The sequence below is a fragment of the Macrotis lagotis genome, chromosome 1, assembly GCF_037893015.1.
Source record: "Macrotis lagotis isolate mMagLag1 chromosome 1, bilby.v1.9.chrom.fasta, whole genome shotgun sequence".
NCBI lineage: Eukaryota > Metazoa > Chordata > Mammalia > Peramelemorphia > Peramelidae > Macrotis > Macrotis lagotis.
Window position 1 is genome coordinate 853,521,710 of NC_133658.1, and position 19,903 is coordinate 853,541,612.

The following is a 19,903-nucleotide window of genomic DNA, read 5'->3' on the forward strand; positions in this document are numbered from 1 at the left end:
TAATGGAAATTCTTTTTTTGGCGACTTCTTCTCCCTGTCTCACCCAGACTGTAGTACAGCAGCTACTAATAATGATCAACAGGAAATTTTTAAAGTTTGTTATTTTTTCTTTTCTTCTGACTGACTGATGGATCCCTCTTTGGATAACTTGATAGTACTGTGCTTCTGGGAACAGATTGGTAGTAGAATTAATGCAGTTACCTACTGACTTTATCCTGCTGTAGTTCAGAACTCCAGCCTCATCCTCCCAAGTGGCAAGAAATTGCACACATGTGTTACCACACCTCACTAGCTCTGGAGTGGGAGGGAATTCTTGCTGGGTTTTGAGTTTTCATCCCAAAGCTGTGGTCACAAGTTTTAGTGTTGGAATGTATTTTAGAGATCAACTAGTTTAGACTTTAGGTTACCTAGTTTAATCTGGGATCTAGGATTTTAAAAAATATTTTTAGAATTGTATTTCAATATTTTTGAATTTCTTTGTAATCCTATGTATTTCATTTTATACTTTTTTTTTTGTTGTTGTTGTTGTTGTTGCAAGGCACTGGGGTTAAGTAGCTTGCCCAAGGCCACACAGCTAAATAATTAAGTGTCTGAGGCTGGTTTCATGTACTCTTTACTCCAGGGCCAGTCCTCTATCCATTGCACCATTTTATACATTAAAAAAAAAAACCCACACTATTCTAAGAAAGGCTCCATAAGTTTCATGGGGGCCATGACACAAGTCTGAGAACCCTCAGTCTAATTCATATCTCTGATTTTATCAATTGTGAAGATAGATGCTTAGAGAGCTTGGCCAAGGATACTTCACTTGGCTAAAGTCACAGACCAGGACTTGAATCCAAGTTAACAAATCCATCATTGTTTTAATACTTTTTTCCTATTCTTTGATAAAAGAAGCACATGTGCTATAAATTTACCATACTTTTTTGTATTACTAAATCATCTTGACATCCAGCAGAAGACCAATACAAGCAAATCTTATTTTGTTGCCTTTCACTTTATTTTTTTATATTTGTTTTATTAAATAGGAGGTTTATGGCAGTCCTAGGTCAAACAAATCCACAGGTGCCATTTTTTCAACATGTGCTTGTATTGTTGTCTCCTTCTCACATTTGGTAATTCTTAAAATATTTCCAACTTTTTCATGATTATTTTATTTGTTATGATCTATGTTCAGTGATCTTTTTGTTTTTAGGGTTTTTTTTGAAAGGCAATGGGCTTAAGTTCCTTGCCCAAGGTCATACAGCTAGGTAATTATTAAGTGTCTGAGTCTGGATTTGAACTCATATACTCCTGACTCCAGGGCTGTTGCTCTATCTACTTTGCCACCTAGCTGCCCCCCAGTGATCTTTAATATTACTGCTGTAATTGTTCTGGAACTTCATGAACTCTGCCTATCAATATAAATCAACAGATGTGTATTGTCTGACTGTTTAAACACCCCCCCCAGTCCCCCATCTTACTCCCTGTCTTTGAGCCTCATTCTCACACAACTATATTCAAATTAGATCAGTTAGTAACTGATGACTCAAGTGAAAGGAAGAGCCAATTGTTGTAGTAAACTTCATTATTGTCTTATTTTAAAGAAATTGCCACAGCTATTCCAGCCTTCAGCCACTAATACTCTGATCAGGCAGCAGTCATCAACATTGAGACAGGACTCTCTACCAGTAAAGATTATTATTCACTAAAAGCTTATTTGATTGTCAGCATTATTTAGCAATGAGATTTTTTTAAAATTTCCTTTTATTTTTTAATTGATATTTTCTCTTATTTTTCCAATTACATGCTATAGTTGTTTTTCATCATTTATTCATTTGGAAATTTATAAGTTACAATTCTACCTTCCTCCCTTCCCTCCCTGCATCCTACTGACGGTAAACAGTCTAATAAAAGTTGTACTGTACATTTGTGTTCAATACATTTACATATTTGTTATTTTCTGTCTGAGGAATTAGGACTAAGAGGAAAGAAAGAAAACCATAGGTTAGGAAGGAAAAACATGAGAAGTTTTAGAAAAGGGAACACAGCATACATTCAGATTCTGTGGTTTTGTTTTGTTTTTTCCTCTGGATATAGATGGCATTGTCACTAACAGATCTCAGGATTGTCCTAGCTCTCTGAACTGCTGAGAGGAGCTTCATCCCTCAATGTTGGTCAACTCATAATGTTAGTTGCCCCCCCCCACAGAAGACTATCTGACAATCTCTACATTGTTTCCATGCCATACATGGATGTAAATTGAATGCTATAAAAGTAAACATAAGAATAAACATAGCCCAAGAAGATGGGAAACCTCAAGAATAGAGAAAAAAAATGTAATTCTTTGTTCAGATTTCAGTGGCTCTGTCTCTGGGGTGAGTTGTTTTCTTTATCATAATTCCACCAGAGAAGTTGCTTCTATATTTTTCCCTCAGTTGCTACTACTAGCTGTATCTCCACTCTTTCTCCCCACTCTCATTTATTCTATTCTCTTTCTCCTTTCATCCTGGCCCTGTCCAAAAGTGTGTTGCATCTCCCTCGATCTTCCCTCTCTTTCATCATCTATTCCTCCTTCCCTCCCCCCATTCCTCCTTCCCTCCCCCCATTCCCCCTCATCCTGTCCCTTTCCTCCCATCTTTCTCCAGCACAAGACAGATTTCCTCACTCTATTAAGTCTGTATGTCATTTCCTGCCTGAGCCATTTCTGATGAGAATGAAGGCTCACTCATTCCCCCTTGACTCCCCCCCCCTCCACTCCATTGAAAAAACTTTTTCTTGACTCTTATGTGAAATCTCTCAGGTTCCTCATCTCCTTTTCCTTCCTCCCAGTACTTTCCCCCTTTGCCAATTGACTCCATCCTTTTATCACATTATATTCCACTCCTTCTTATGTCCTATCTATATATGCTCCTTCTAAAAGCTCTTATAAATGAGAAAGTTCATATGAATTATCAATATCTTCTTCCCATGCAGGAATACAAGCAGTTCAACATCATCAAGTTCCTCATAGTTAGTCCCTCTATGGTTCACCAACGTCCTGTACTTGGAGATCAAACTTTTTGTTCAGCTCTGGTCGTCTAGTTAGGAAAGTTTGAAAGTCCCCTGTTTCATTGAAAGTCCATCTTTTCCCCTGAAAGAAGATGTTCAATTTTGCTGGGTAGTAGATTCTCGGTTGTAAACCACGATCTTTAGCCTTCCAGAATATCATATTCCAATCCCTACGAACCCTAAATGTAGATGCTGCCAGATCCTGTATAATCCTGACTATGGAGCCTCTGTAGTTGAATTGTCTGTTTCTGGCATCTTTTTTTCTCTTTGATTTGGGAGTTTTGGAATATGCCTGGAAGTTTTTCTTTTGGGATCCCTTTCAGGGGGTGACCAGTGAATTCTCTCAATTTCTATTTTACCCTCAACTTCTAGGATTATCAGGGCAATTTTGCTCTATTATTTCTTGAAAAATGAAGTCTAGGCTCTTCTCCTGTTTGTGGCTTTCAGATAGCCCAGTAATTTTTAAATTATTTCTTCTGGATCTGTTTTCTATGTCAGTTATTTTTCCAATGAGATATTTGACATTTTCTTCTAATTTTTGGCTTTTTTGGCAGTTTTATTTCTTCCTGCTTTCTTGCAAAGTCATCATTTTCCTTTAGCTTCATTTTGCATTTGAAGGAGTTATTTTCTTCAGAGAACTTTTTTAATCTCCTTTTCCAGCTGGCCAATTCTACTTTTTAAGACATTCTTCTCATTTGCCTTATGTTTTGCTTTTTTTGTCATCAGGCCTAAACTGGATTTTAACATATTATTTTCTTCAGTATTTTTTTTTGTATTTCACCAAGCTTTTGATTTGGTTTTCATGATTTTTCAGCATCGCTTTCATTTCTCCTCCCAATTTTTCCTCCACCTCCCTTAATTGCTTTTCAAAGTCTTTTTTGAGCTCATCCATAGTCTGAGCCCATTTTCTATTTCTTTTGGAGGTTTTGGATAGGGTAGCTTCGATTTAGTTGTCATCTGAGTATGTGTTTTGATCTTCCATGGGTCTAAAGTAATTTCTATGGTCAGATTCTTCTTTTTCTGTTGTTTACTCATTTCCTCAGCCCAAGACTAATTTACAGCACTTCCAAGACTTAGGGATTTTTTTTGGGTGGGGGGGACACCCCACTGGGACCTTCATTCCTCCCAGGTCTTATGCTCTCTAGCCTGTGCTTTGATATGTAGATGGCCCAGAACTTCCTTCTGCCCTGGGCCTATAAGGAGGGATCCAGCTATCTTAGTGTGGAAGCCCAAACTGCAATATGTGAGTGTAGGCAAATAGCAGAGTCCTATCCCAGGGAGAGCAGAGAAATCTCTGCAGACTTCCCTTACAGTCTCTGGGGGTGCAGGCTGCTTTCTCCCAATTCTGCAGATTCTTTGGCTGTGCTCCTCATTCCACACTCACCCTGGTGGAGCAGACTTCTCTCACTGCCCCTTCAAGCTGTTGCTGGTGATTGCTGGGCTGGGCTGGGCCTTGGCTTTTTTCCAACCCCTGGTCCTGGTGAAACACACCTCTCCTGCAGAACTTCTAAGTTATCTTGACTGGGAAAATGTATCACTCAGTCTTTCTGTGGGTTCTGCCCCTCTAAATTTTGGCTAGAGCCATCCTTTGTTTTTTGGGGGTTTGGGAGGTTGGATTTCTTGGGAAGTGCTGCCCTCACGCCGCCATCTTGGCCCTTCCTCCCATAATCACAATAAGATATTTTTAAATTAAGGTAGGCACAGTGTCTAGGGTAGGTTTTTTTTTTTGACAAGATACTATTGTACACTTAATAGAAAGATTTCAGTCTTGTTAACAAATAACTTTTATACCCACCTGGGAAACCAAAAAGATGCTTGTGAGTCACTTTATTGCAATAATTGCTTTATTGTGGTGGCCTGGGACCAAAGTATGTCTCCGTACCTTGAGCATACTCTCATCCTTGTCTTCATTTTACTAGCTACCACATCTGAAGAAAAAAGCAGCACGTATTAAGCATTGACTCATTGTGTCATTCTGCTGGTTACCTTTTCATAACAAATATTTCTTTTCTACACCATTTTTGCCAGTTTTGCCCTTGATCATAGGAAGATTTTAATCCACATCATTTTTTAAAATTTTTTTTTGCTATCTTGTTTTTGTATCTCTTTCTTCCCTTCCTTTCCCACAAAACCATCTTTTTTGACAAAGAATTAAAAGGAAGGGAAAAAGCAGCTCAGTAAAAACTAACCAAACCATCAATCAAGTTCCCTCCTTCTGCAAAAGGAGAGCTGGGTATATTCACATCTTACCTTTGGAATAATTTTTGATCATTTTTACTATAAAATGTTATCAGATTGTTACTGCCCTTTCAATTATATATATATGTATGTATACTACACATATACATACACATAGACTTTTATATGCATGTAAAAATCACAGGGCCAAACAAAATACCCAAATTCTCTCCCTTTCTCTCTCCCTTCTTCTCTTTCTCCATTTCTGTTTCCTCCTCTTCTCCTTTCTGCTCTCATCTTCTTCCTCCTTCCTATCTCCACTGCTCTCTTATTTTCCCTCCTCTGTCTCTATGTTTATGTATATATATAAAATATATATCATAGACGCAGGACACATATATACATTTTGAATACGATATCATATAGACGTCTTTGTATATTTAGAAAGAAGTAGGTAGTTATTCTGCTAACTTGGAGTCTTAAGGAGAGCTGTCCATGATTGTCCAAGTCAAAGACAAATTTGAACCTGAGTCTTCCTAACTCCAAAACCAATTCTCTCTTCACTCTGCCAAGTTGCCTCTCTGGTTTTTACTGATTCTGCTTCATTTTGCATCAATTTTCTTCTAATATTTCCCTGAATTCTTCTGTTCATTATTCATTACAGTGCTGTAGTATTGCATTATATTAATTTGTACCACAATTTGTTTAGTAATTTCTGTTTACTTTATATTTGGATTCCATTAAAACCTGTGCCATTGGGGCGGCTAGGTGGCACAGTGGATAGAGCACTGGCCCTGGAGTCAGGAGTACTTGAGTTCAAATCCTGCCTCCAACACTTAATAATCTAGCCGTGTGGCCTTGGGCAAGCCACTTAACCCCATTGTCTTGCAAAAACCAAAAAATAAGTAAATAAATAAATAAAACCTGTGCCCATAGGCAGCTTCATCCATTTAGTCACAGAAGGGACCCTAGAGAGAATGTAAGCAGGTCATTTGTTATTGGACAAAAAGGCCATTTTTTTTTTTAGGTTTGGTAATATGGGAGGTAATAGAAGAGCATAATATGAAAGAATTGGTAAATGTTGATGAACTAAGTATACATCAAGTGGGATGATAATTCTCTACAAATGAGCTGAGGGCTCTATCAGACAGAAAGTTATCCAAAAAGGAGAGTTGGATTTTGAAAGAAGCAGCAACAGGGCCTATATATCTTCGGAGGGAACCAACAGGCACCAGGGAAAGATGACACCTGCCATTGAGGCCATGAAGTTACTTTTGGACAAGGGTCAGATTTAAAATTTGATTGATACATGTAACTTGGAAGCCAAAAATAGTTAATATGGTCTTAGGCTGAATAGGAGCTAATTTTTTATAAAAAAAAAAATTTGTATGGATGAGTAAGATGGACAACTGTCAATTGGGGGAAAAACTGTATATATCTTTGATAATGGTCTGATATTCAAGAACTATTATTCTCTTATGGATAAGTAGATTTTTTTGTGATAACATATAATGCCATTCTTAAAATCAGAATATGTGGAAGAATTTAAAAATTAAATCCAGGCTGTTGAATGTTGCCTTTTGCTGAGATCATTCCAACTATAACTCGGTATATCTGTCTCTTTTCATTTTAGATGAATTCTTTTCTTTGTTTTTTCTTATTTGCCATATTAATTGGTCGAAAAGAACTCTTTGTTGCTTTTGGTTTTTATGATACTCGGCCTACTCTGATTGGACTAATGATCATCTTCCAGTTTATTTTTTCACCTTACAATGAGGTAAAGTATGGTCTTTTGAATGTGTTCATATAATTAAGTCCTAGACTTCTAGGGCAGTCTTTGAAATACTATCTCATTCCAAGGAAGGCTTGAAAGATCAATATATCTATAATCAACACTAAGTGATAGGATGGGGAAGGATGAGTTTAGTTTGTCAGGTGCACCAGGGCTCTTTTCATCACAAGTGGAGTGGCTAGGCTGTGAGGATAACAGGTTCCCATTTGAAACCAAGTAGTAACTGGATTCTGTGACCAAACTTAAAAAGACAACAGAATGATATTTAAATTTGAGAAAAGACAAAGCGTACCTAGAGATAATTGGATGGTCAAGGACTCAACTGTAGTAGTCAAGAAGGAAACTTCATAATAACTCCCAAACTCTTGGAAAGGGGACAAGGAAATTTTTAGTGACTAGGAGGAATTTGCAGGTGGGCCCTGAGAGGGCGGTCTAAACAGCTTTTTATCTTCTGGGAATAGAAGGAAATCTATCCCCAAGTAAGATCTCAAATCTTAGGAACTGGAGAGGCAGATTGACTGAAGAAGGTCAACCTAGTATTGTGCATGATCTCAGCAGCCAGCCAACTAACCCAAGTCCATTCCCCTTCAGAGAGATCAGTGACCAGCCATCCAGATGGTGAGGAGCAAGACCAACATTCAGACCCAAGACCCCTGGCTTCAAGCCCATTGTTATTTTCACTATACCAAATGACCTTTAATGAGTAGCTTTTAAATAGAAGCAAATTTCAAACCAATATAAGGCAGATGTTCTCATGGAAATGCTCTTGAAGTTGTTGTGATTGCTTTTTTTTTAGTAGAGGTTGGTTGCTCCCCTCATGGGGAAGGTTTTTTCCCTTAGCAGGGAGTTGGGCAAGATGCCCTTAGAGATCCCCTGCATCTTTGCCAGTGTTCTCTGAGGGTATTCTCTGCTTGAAGAAAACGGCAGGGCTAAAATACTCTGCCTTTGGAAGCAGTGGATAACCAGCAGAAAAGGGAAATCAGTTTAGACAGGTCCTTGTTAGAACCTAACTTGCAAGTCTTGTCTGAATGAATTGGGGGACATTCAATGAATACAAATCCTAATGTAACTGACTTCCCAGGAATTTAGTGGAAAGTCACTAAGAGAAATAACATTGGTAGGGTATAAACTACAGGAAGGACAGGGGTTGGGGGGGTAATACTAAATTTGAGGTTCAATTCAAAAAGCATCTAGAATTTGGGGGTAGACAGGAAAGATGGGGTATCTTTCACCAGATTTTCTCAAGCCTGAACACTTCTAACAACACAGACCCCAGTGTTGTAGTATATGCTTTTCATAGAAGTCTGTCACAAAAGTAAAAAATATATTATGGACAGCCTTTTAGTGATGAGCTCTTTATATTGAACTAGGCTGCTCCTCAGAAGGCATACACACAATTTCTATTTATAGCCTCTCCATCCTGAGGGAACCAGCCAAAACTTAGATTCTGCTGGCATAGCATGCAAGAGCCCAGGATTACATTCATAGTGTGATTGAACAGTATTATGGAACCCCTTATTTAATAATGAATGAAATCATTAAGTTTGACAGCCCAATGATAAGGATAATTTAAAAATGTTCAAAGAGATAAAGAATTTCAAAGTTGGCTAAGTTACAAAAGAGGGGTATTTCAGTAGTCTACATAGATTGGTAGAAACAAGACGTGAATATAGGATTCTTGGGTAACCCAAATGACAGCTAGGTAGTCAAATAATCTTAAAAGAGGTATTTTAGTTAGGTGTGAATACCAGGAAAATAAAAGGAAGGATTTTGTCCTCATTAGAGAATGAACTGGTCTGGGTAGAATCATTATCCAGTTGACTGAAACTTACCCTTTAATAGATTTATAGGCTTAGACCTGGAAGACATATTAAAGACCGTGAAGGCCAATCTTTTCTTCTTAATCCTCACACCCCATTTTATAGGTTTAGAAATTGAGGCACAAAGTGGTTGGATGACTTGCCTAGGGTTATACAATTAGTAACTGAATGAAATGGGATCTCAACCCCAACTCTCAAAGTCCAATGCTGACTATACCAAATTTGACTCTGCTTTTGATGAGAATCTCTAAAATGTATTACTTTTTTTACCTTCTTAAAACAATACACTAATTATGTGACCAGGATATTAATATATCCTGAATGTGTTGCCCTCAGATGTCACTAGATTTTGTGTAGTTATATTTGCCCTAGCACATGATGACCTTAAACTGCTGTATTGAGTTTTTATCTGCTGTTTTTTTTGTCTCCACCCTTTCCATTGGGCTGCCAGTACTTCCTCTTCAGTAGCAGTGAAAAACAGTGAATAAGACCTGCCTTTTGAGCATTCTTGACCTTTTGAATTTTCTATTTCTAGTCTGTGAAAAACCTCATAAATGAACTTGATAGAATTATACTGAAAACATAAGTAGACTCTGAGGGAAGGGGCATTTTCATGAATGGATTGCTTGAATTAGAGATGGCACTATTTGTGACATAATTTGAATGATCAGAGAGATTATTTTACTTATTTTCTGGTTCTCAGCTTTGTTTCAAGGCTACCTACCTTGCTCAGAATTTTATAAACCAATCATTATAGTTACCCAAGTATCATTCATAAAAGACAGGAAGCCAATTAAAAAAACAGTGGGACCCTTTGAATATTGTAGTCCAGAAGGAAGACTTGCTGAAAGACTGAATCAGTTTTTTGATTTTTCCTAGAGATTTTAGGATAATTGTCTACCTCAGCTCTTTTGAAATATAAGCCAGAAGTGTCAAATAGTGGTAAATAAAGGGAATGATAAAACTTTGTCTTTTTTTTCACACATATTCCAGAGCTTATGCATCCTAACGAGCAGTGTTTTGATCCCGATATTTGACATCAATCAGTATAATCATTGTTTAGAGCTGGAATGACTTACTCTATGAAAAAATGCTTATCCTTGATTGAAAAGTAAAATATAACGGAAACAGCCCTGGATTTCAAGTCCAACTTAATTTGGATCCCAACCTTGCTGCTTACTACTTCTGGATATTTTATAGGATTTTCTCTGGAAAATGATAGGGTTAAAGATGTTCTTAAATGTATGGGAATGTCTAGGACCAACTCATTAGTTTATAAAGATGCCCAGTAAAATTCCATATCCTTAACTTCACTGATATTTATTCAGGGTTATTTGCCTCATGCCCTAGCCTCATTTTATCACTTCCTTCATAGTCTCAGCTTCATCAAATCTTGGATGAGAACATAAATACTGCCTTTCAGTAACAATTTCTTTCCTTTCTCTTAGGTACTTTCTTTTTGTCTCACAGTACTGAGCCGAAGATTTGAATTTCAAGCAGATGCATTTGCCAAGAAACTTGGGAAGGCTAAAGACTTATACTCAGCCCTGATCAAACTAAACAAAGACAACTTGGGATTTCCTGTATCTGACTGGTTATTTTCCATGTGGCATTATTCCCATCCTCCACTCCTAGAGAGACTTCAAGCTTTGCAGGACTCCAAACAAGACTGAGATGCCCAGGGTCTGTGCTTGAAGACAAGTTTCTGAAAGTTACTATCCTGGCAGCATGTTCTAGCTCTTAATGTTTTTACCTTCTTTTTTTAAGAAAAAAATTAAGTGCAGGTGGGTGTCCCAACATAAATGCATTTAATATTCCATTTTAAAATTGATTAGAATAATCAATTTTTTAAAAAAGGAAAACACTGGATGAGACTTAACACATTGTATATAAAACTATTTTTACTTTACTTCTGATGAAATAATTTACCCCCATCTTATTTGAACAAGATAAAAGTATTCATTTTCATATATGTAATGGAATCTGCCCAATGGGTACTTTGGGCACATCTTTTGGAGTAGGTATCTCTTCCTCTGAAACCTTTCTACAAGGCTGAGACCATTGTCCCCAAATCATTGTACTCATACCAAATTTGAATCTTTAAATAGTTAAAATTGTTCGTGTTCAGTCTGACCAACCAATCAGTGTTTTAAATCATGAGGAATGTACTCATTACAACTGACATTCTGATGAAATATGATTTTAAATATGCTTTTGACTTCTGCCCCTGTATCCATGCTTAGGTGGGCAATTGTAAGACATTTTTTGTTTTTTGTTGTTTCTTCGGGAATTATTCCACAGTATAAAAGACTTGGTGCCATTTCGGCAAAGCCATGTACTTCCTGTGTAATTACATTAGGGAAATCAAAAGTAATTTTCAAAATTTCCTTTAGCTTTTTTGAATATTTAATCCCTTTCTATCTGTGACTTCAGCCAGGCTTTCAATAATTTTGGGGCAGAAGCAGCCATATTATGCAGGCTTCCATGTCAATACAAAGAACAAAATTTGAAGAGGGGAGGACAGATTTGAATTTTTAGATCTCCACCCCTCCCCATGATGACAAGTTTCTTTTTCCACTTAGGTGAAACCATTTGAAATCAGAATAAAACTATAAAAGTATTGCCTGTTTTGAGAAAACCTCCTTTATTTAGATTCCCAACTAATGCTGTGAATCAAGCCTAGCATCTGCTTTGTAATAGTTGTCAATGGTCAAGTTATTTTCATTTCAAAGCAACCCTTCACTAGAGATTTCTTTTGACATTTTGAAAGAAATATGTATGTGACTGCCTAATAATTATGTACAATGCTTGAGGAAGCCCTAAGATTTTGTGTCTGGAGTCATCTCCTTGGTATATCTGCTTTCTGGATATCTGCTCCAAATGGAAATGAAACCAACCTTCAGATTTCTGTCAGTAAAACTTTGCACAGCTGTGGTTTGGGGTGACTTCTTCACATGAAAACATGATCAAAGTCAGTATCTCTGTTGTAATGCATTATTTATTTCCTTAGGCAGAATATGAGTGGGCAGGTTCTACAGTTTTATTCCTCCAGCCTTCCTTCTCCCTTACCTCTTCCTTCTCATTGAGATGGCCTTCCTTTCCGTGCCTTTAAACTCATATTTGAATCCAGTACAATTCAAACATTAAAAATTGCCAATGGAAAGAAATCTGTATACTCTATCTTTAATTTGATGGAAAGGCAAAGGCTCTATGTTTTATCTACTTCCCAGACTCATTCTCCCTACACCAGAGGAGCTGACTGGTGGCATGTGAAGAAGTGACTGCTGTTGGAGGATGGGCAGAAACCCTCTAGGATTTACACCCTTGAGGCTGTCTCTTGTCTCCTGTTCCCTGGCACAGTCTTGTTCTCTAACTTCTTTTTATTCTGTTCTGACTGTACTATATCAGCTTTGATGCAACTTAAGTGATTGTGAGCCTGACTGCTTTCAACATCAAACCTATTAATTTGTGTCTCCACTCAGAACTACTTCTTTGTGCCCTTCTAGAAGTCAAATTAAACTTTGCTTAGATGTTTTGATCACATTATTTCCACTGCTGTCATACAGTGAGAATTGAATTGGTCAAGACTGGTGAAAGGGAGTCTATCAGGTAGGAGAAGTCTAAGCAGTTTAGGGTTGCAGAGTAGGGAATTAAGATAATTTAATTAATTTTTAAGTGCTTACTGTTTAAACATTTACTAAAGCATTATGGTAACTGCTAGGAACAAAAGATTTTTAAGAAGCTTATTTTCTACTGGACAGATATAAATTACATAGAGACAAATATATTACAAGTTAATGTGCAGTAAAAGCAGAAGAGAAATCCAAAGTAGTCTACGAAGACTTGAGAAGAAAGAGAACACATGCACCTAGGATGGGGAAGGGAGAAATGAGAGGAGGCTTCATGAAAAATGTATTCTGTGAGAGCTAAATCTTGGAGAAATAAAAGCTTTCTAAAAGCAAGAAATGAAGATGAATACAATGGTGGAAAGCCTGCCTAGTAGTAGAAGATGACATGTTAAGTTCAGAGAACAGCTTAAGTCATTGGACTGGGCCATAACGTAGACTATGAAGGCAATTTATGTATTCAACCTTGGAGAGAAGCTAGGTTGGAGTCATATTGGTGGGCCTTAAATATCTAAGGAATTCTTATATACTATTGAAGACAAGACTAAAGGGTTTTGAGTTATTCCCATTTCCCATTAGATAATGGAGGATGGAATATGGATAATGATCGCTGCAACTACTATAGTCTGTTTAGTAGAAAGGTAGAAGGGTAAGAGATGTTTTAGAGATGGAATTGACAGGATTTCACAGGTAAATGGGGAGAAGGAAGGAGTCAAAGAGGACTGAGGTTATGAACTTGGGTGAGAGTTCTGGAGGCATGAGTTCTGTTTCAGACATGCTGAGCTTGGGATACTTACGGGGACATCAGTGGAAATGACCAGCATTTGGAGATGAGGAAGTTGAGTTCACAGGATTGAATTGGGGTTGAATAGGTGTTTGGGGGGCTTTTTAAACGCAGGAGCAATGAGACTACCAAAGGTTAGATGTTGAGCAGGGATTATTAACCTGGAATCTTTTGTTTCTAAGGTTAGATTTCAGGCTGTCCTAGAAGTTGGGTGAAGGAGGACAAAAATACAATTTTGTTTTCACTGAACTCAAACTGAAATTTTACATTTCCTTTCATTAGGAATACACATAACATATTTTGGGGAGGGATTCATAGGTTTCACTAGACTTCCAAAAGGATTAATAGCATAAAAATAGAAACAAGCAAAAAAAGTCCAGGACAGAGCTATAGAGAATGCTAGTCCTTAGGGATTCAAATATGGATGATGATTATGGAGAGGAAATGAAGGAGAGTAGCCAGGTAGATGGGGGAGAACCAGAAAAGAGCAATCCCCCCAAACTAACCAGAAATGAAGATTGTAAGACCAACAAAAATCTTCAGTTTGGCAGACATCACTAGCTATGTTTGAGAAAGCATTTTCATTTGAGTAATAGGGTCATGAGCCAGGTTTTAAAGGGTTCAAGGAGTGTGTGGATGGAGAGGAAGCAATTCTAGGAGTTTGTCACGGAAAAGGAGTAATGCTTCCCTGATTGAAGAGATGGCAGGGTCTAGGGCCTGTTGCATTGCATCCAACTGCTCAGAAGTGATTTAAGTTCCATCGTAGGTATTCTACAAAGAGAATTATTTAGATCCACCTTTTCCAGGACCTTGTGACCACACTGATGTGAAGATACATGGTACACCACCTCCAGAAATTTAGAACTGAATGCTCCTACCTTCAACTGCAACAGTACCCCCATAGCTTCCTTCACATCTGCTCAATCGGCTTTGCACCTGCCTCTGGCCCCTCTGACCAGTCCATCCTCTTTCAATTCATTAAGTACATTGCCACTTACTTGATCTTTATAGTCAACTACTTCAGCATAACCATAATTCCCTTTGGTTAGCTCTGTGCCTTGCCCTTAAGAGTTCTCCATCACCTACCACCTGAGTCTATGCTATGCAGCATGGATGTACATAAAATACTTTTTAAGACTTCAGGGAGCTTCTCTTTAAATTACCTTTCATTAGAAAGAAACTTCACTATCTCTCCATTTAATTGTAAAATCCTTGATGGTAAAGACCCATTTTTCCACCTTTGTATGCCAACTGCCTAACTTGGGACCCTATATTGTAATCACTTCAGAAAGTGTTAAATTGAATAGAAAGTAGGGGGTGGCTAGGTGGTGCAATGGATAGAGCACCAGCACTGGAGTCAGGAGTACCCGAGTTCAAATCTGGCCTCAGACACTTAATAATTACCTACCTGTGTGGCCTTGGGCAAGCCACTTAACCCCATTGCCTTGCAAAAAGCTAAAAAAAAAAAAAAACTGAATAGAAAGTAGTAAAGCTACTCATTCAATTCAAAAAATACTTTTTGCAGATCTCACTTCGTGAGGAAATACAGAATTTAAATAACATCCTCAAGGAGCTAATAGTCTAGTAGGGAGCCGCATTGCAAACAGCTATAATAAACAGTATTGAATGTTCAGGGAGAGTTACCCAAGCTCTGTGATTCCTGAAGAGCAGTTATCAAGGGAGTGGGAATCCAGCAAGACTTGCTAGAGGAGCTAATTGTTGAGTTAGGATCCAAAGATGAGGGAGGAAAGGTATTCCAGAAGGAGGAACATGTTTAATAGGTCCAGAGGATTTGGGGAGCTGTGAAGAAGAGCCAGCCAGGAAGACAGGAGTGATTAGAGGTAGAAGAGCAAGATTGTGCCATTTCTCATGCTTGATATCTAGTAGGAAAGTGTAATTACCAATATAAAAAACTGAAAGGAGCAACTAAGCATAATAGAGCACTTGGCCCTTGAGTTAGGAGGACCTGTGTTCAGATTTGGTCTCCAGTACTTACTAGTTGCTAGGCTCTTAACCCTGATTGTCTCAAAAAAGAAATAAAACAGGAAAAATCAAATTGATTTTTTTTTAAGACCTTAGATCTGGCATTCAGGTGATTGTCAGTGATCTTAGTAATTTTACTGATTTAATGTGGGCAGAAAAACTAGATATTGAGGGTAAGTAGTGAGGAAATAAAGGCATTATTTGTGGGCTACATTTAATGGTTGGAATGTTAGCTTGAAAGGTTAGGATTTAGGGAAGGTGCAACTCAGGATGAAGTCAGTATTTAGGGAAAACTCGAAGGCTGATGAGACAGTAATGACTGTTGGAGCAGGGATGTGGAAGAAGGTGGTAGGGAAATGAGATTAGCTTTAGTATGTAGTCGAACTATCTTGTAATGGGAGGAGAGAAATGATAAGGTTTAAGTATGGAGGAAAGAGGTTGAGAAAACTCACATTAAATGTGTATATCACTTCAACTGAGTATTAGCCCTTATGTCTTTATGTCATTAACTTTGCTCATCTCCCCAGCTTCTTTGTCCATAGCTTCATCCAGGGCAAGGTTAATCTCAACTATTTATTTTATTTGGCTCATGATTAAGAGCTTTGGGTCCAGAGTTGCCCACACCAAGCTAGGCAGTTATACCTAGGCTATTCTTACCTGGTTCACTGACCACCTTGTGCTGCTTTCAGTTCACAAGCATTAAGTGCCTCCAATGTGCCAAGCATCATGTTTGGCAGAGACATAAACACAAAAATTGAATGCTCCTTGCTCTCAAAGGATTTATATTTTACCATGGGAGACAAGCCCATGTTTATAAACCTGGAAGCAAATGCAGATGCATCAAATACAAGATAATTTTTGTCTGGAAGAAAATAAGCAGTTTATGGGATCAGAAAAGGTCTCGGTGGAAAGTGTTGTCTGAGCTGAGCTTTGAATGAAATAGGATTCTAGGTTGTGGAGGATAGAAGAATGCACTATAGGCCTAAGGAATAGCTAGTGCAAAGACTTGGGCATGGAAGATACAATATTGTATGTGAAGAATGCTGAGAAAGCCAGTTTAGTGAGAAAGAGCAAGAAGGTTGAACTAAAGAGTATAGGAAGTAGACTTTTGTATAATAAAGTTGTGAAGATAGATTGGAGCCAGATTTTGAGTAGGCTGAGATTTAAACTCATCTGTGGTCCCAAATCCCCTGTTATTTCCAAAATGCCAGTTTATCTACCTAAAGTTAATTCTCGAATATCAAAGCTGAAAGAGAATCTAGTCCAAATTCCTTATTTCGTAGTCGGAAAACTGCAACTTGGGGAGAAAAGTCATGATTTCCCCAAGATCACAACAGGTGAGTGGCAAAACTGGTTCCTAACATAATATGATTGTAATCTTTTAAAAATCCACTTCTAAGGGAGGAAATACCTTGATAAGAGAACTCACTTGACAGGTAATTAGAGAATTGCCCAGACTAGACTAACAAGACTCCTGAAGAACAGTTCATAGATCGCTGCTCTTCTCTCCATCCTAGCATTGTGACCTCACAGTTTTTTTACTTTCTCTTTCTCTACCTCTGCACACATGTAGATAGTATCACCTCTTTGACTTTGTCCCTGAAATCACAATTCTACCTTCTTTTTCATTCACCCTTCTCCACTTTAACTCTTATGCTAAGACTAATTACAGGGGCGGCTAGGTGCTGCAGTGGATAGAGCACTGGCCCTGGAGTCAGGAGTACCTGAGTTCAAATGTGACCTCAGACACTTAATAATTACCTAGCTGTGTGACCTTGGGCAAGCCACTTAACCCCATTTGCCTTGCAAAAACTGAAAAAAAAAAGACTACGGAATCACAGAATTTCAGAGTTGAAAGAGTTGGAGTCATCTAGTTCAACCTGCCCCTTGAAAAGAATTGTGACAGTCACAATGCTGAGTAGCCATCCTTTGCATGAAGACTTCTATGAATGCTACACAAAGAGACCACTCCTGGTTTTGACCTGCTCTGATGGTTAGAAAGGTTTTTTGGTAGAAGTACATAAAGCTGGGGCGGCTAGGTGGCGTAGTGGATAAAGCACCAGCCCTGAAGTCAGGAGTACCTGGGTTCAAATCCGGTCTCAGGCACTTAATAATGACCTAGCTGTGTGGCCTTGGGCAAGCCACTTAACCCCGTTTGCCTTGCAAAAACAAAAACAACAACAACAAAAAGAAGTACATAAAGCCTAAATAGATCTCTTTGCAGTGATGAGCAGCATTCCATTGCTCCTGATTCAGTCTTCTGGGACCAAACAGAATGAGTGGAATTCCTCTTCTGTATGACTACCTTTCATGAACTTAGGACAGTTATCTTGTCCCCTCTGAGTGTTTTCTTCTCTAGGCTAAAGTCCTTCAACCAGTCCACCAATGATGCAAATTCAAGACCCTTCCACCATTCCAGTTCTGAACTTTGTCAATGTTCTACTTAAAGTGAGGTGCTCGTAAATGAACACAGATGTGGTCTGACAGTACAGGGTCTGTTAGCAAGCCTTACACACTTACTGGGTGCTGACCCCTGTCCTAAATACTGGGGCTACAAAGGCAGTCTCTCTCCAGGAGTTCATCCTCCTCCAGGAAGTAACATGTAAACAGCTATGTACGAATGGTAGACAGTAAATAGATAATCAAAAGAATGGTGCAGGGATGAAGAGGGACTGAGGAAAGCTTCCTGTAGAGGGAGAGATTTTAGCTGGAATCTGAAGGTTAGCTAGGGAAGCTAGAAGACGTATATGGATGACACCCAGTTACAGTGCTTATAGGAGATGGCGTGTCTTATTCGAGGGAGAGTAAGGAATTCAGAGTACTTAAGGGGACATCCAATATAGAAGATTGGACAGGACTTGGAGTGCCAAAGAGAGAAAACTTTATATTTGACCGGGGCGGGGAGTCCTAAATAGTCTCTTGCCCCAGCCACCAGGTCTCTGGTCACCATATTTCCAGAAGATGTTTATCCTCTCACTTAACTGAAAAGACAGGTTCTCTGAATGAAGTGAGGTGTTTTATATCTTCAATCTTCCATCAATGGTTCCTTCCTATATATGTAAAAATATTCTCAATTCTAAAAATGCCTTTCCTCAGAATTGCTTTTATTTGCTATTTTTTCCTCAATTACACGTGAAAACAATTTTTAACATTGAGTTATTTTTTTTAACTTGGGAAAGAAGTACATGCACTGATAAAAAGTGAATTCATAGAACCAAGAGGACACTGTACATAGGAAAAGCAACATTGTGTGATGATCAGCTGGTAAACTTAGCTCTTCTTAGTAATACAATGAAGCAAGACAAATCCAAAAGATTCTTTTTTTTTTTTTTTTGGATTTTGCAAGGCAAATGGGGTTAAGTGGCTTGCCCAAGGCCACACAGCTAGGTAATTATTAAGTGTCTGAGACCAGATTTGAACCCAGGTAGTCCTGACTCCAGGGCAGGTGCTTTATCCACTGCTCCACCTAGCTGCCAATCCAAAAGATTCTTGATGGAAAATGCTATCCACCTCCAGAGAAAGAATAATAGAATCTGAATATAAATTGAAGCAGACTATTTTCATTTTTTTAGTGTTTATTTCCTTTTCTTCTGTTCTTTCACAATATGATTAATATGGAAATATATGTTTGCATATATATAATCTACTTCAGATTGCTTGCTGTTTTAGGGGAGTTGAGGGAGGGAGAAAATTTGGAACTCGAAATTTTATATGAAAAAGTGAATCTTAAAAACTATCTCTACATGTAATTGGAAAAAATAAAATAGTATTTAAAAGAAAATATTTGTTTAAAGATTTTTTTATTCCAGATTCCCTCTGTCTCCCTCCCCTCCCCATCTCATTGAAAAAGAAAGCAATTTGATATAGGTTATACATGCCATTCACTGATAACCTCATGAAAAAGTCGTCTTCTGACAGCTCTTCAACCTCACCAGCTACTTTCTTCCTCCACCTTTATGTCCACCATGTCCAGTGATCTTTTTTCAGTCTTACCTTGTCAACCACTCTACCACATTTGATACTATTGACCACCCCATCTACCAGATTCTCTTTCCTTACTTGGCTTTCAAAATACAGAACCATTGAATTTAAACTTTGGAAAGTATCCTTGTAACCTTCTAGCCCTGTACCCCATTCTTTCGGTTTTCTGATTTCTACTCTCTAATGAAATCTAACTTTTCTTTATGTCCCTATCCCCCAATGTCTTTCTTTCCTTTTCCTGTTTTCTTTAATTCTAATTCCTTTTCCTTTTTTTGTTTTTGTTTTTATAAGGCAATGGGGTTAAGTGACTTGCCCAAGGTCACACAGCTAGGTAGTTTTGTCTGAAGTTAGATTTGAACTCAGCTCCTCCTGACTCCAGGGCCAGTGCTTTACCTATGCCTTTTCTTGAATGTCTTTCTCCCTTTTACCTGCTAAGTTACTCTCTCCAAGTCTCACTTTTCTCACTTGTAAAATAGAAACAAAATAATATGTTTTAGTAGTGACTTATTTTGAATATAGATTAAACTAGGTGATTTCTGAGGTATATTTCAACCCTCAGATTCTGTTATAGTAAGTCCTGATGCAGATGAATCAAGTCAGGACCTCAGAAATATAAATGAGAAATTACTTTTGGCAAAATCACATTAAATTTGGTTAATTAAATTTAACAAAATCAAAATACAATATACTGTAGATAATTTCAATTTGT

The 19,903-nt window shown here is 38.0% G+C and overlaps 1 protein-coding gene across 3 annotated transcripts in view; it reads left to right on the top strand.

Annotated features, from left to right (window-relative positions):
• The window catches only part of ZMPSTE24 (zinc metallopeptidase STE24), a 50,472-nt gene extending 38,715 nt beyond the window's left edge, over window positions 1-11,757 (top strand). For all 3 annotated transcript variants that reach the window (XM_074217639.1, XM_074217641.1, XM_074217640.1), the window contains exons 9-10: window positions 6,842-6,985; window positions 10,269-11,757. In XM_074217639.1, coding sequence (XP_074073740.1) covers window positions 6,842-6,985; window positions 10,269-10,493 — 369 coding nt within the window. In that variant the 3' untranslated portion in view covers window positions 10,494-11,757. The remainder of the gene's footprint in view (window positions 1-6,841; window positions 6,986-10,268) is intronic.
• The last annotated feature ends 8,146 nt before the right edge of the window (window positions 11,758-19,903 follow it).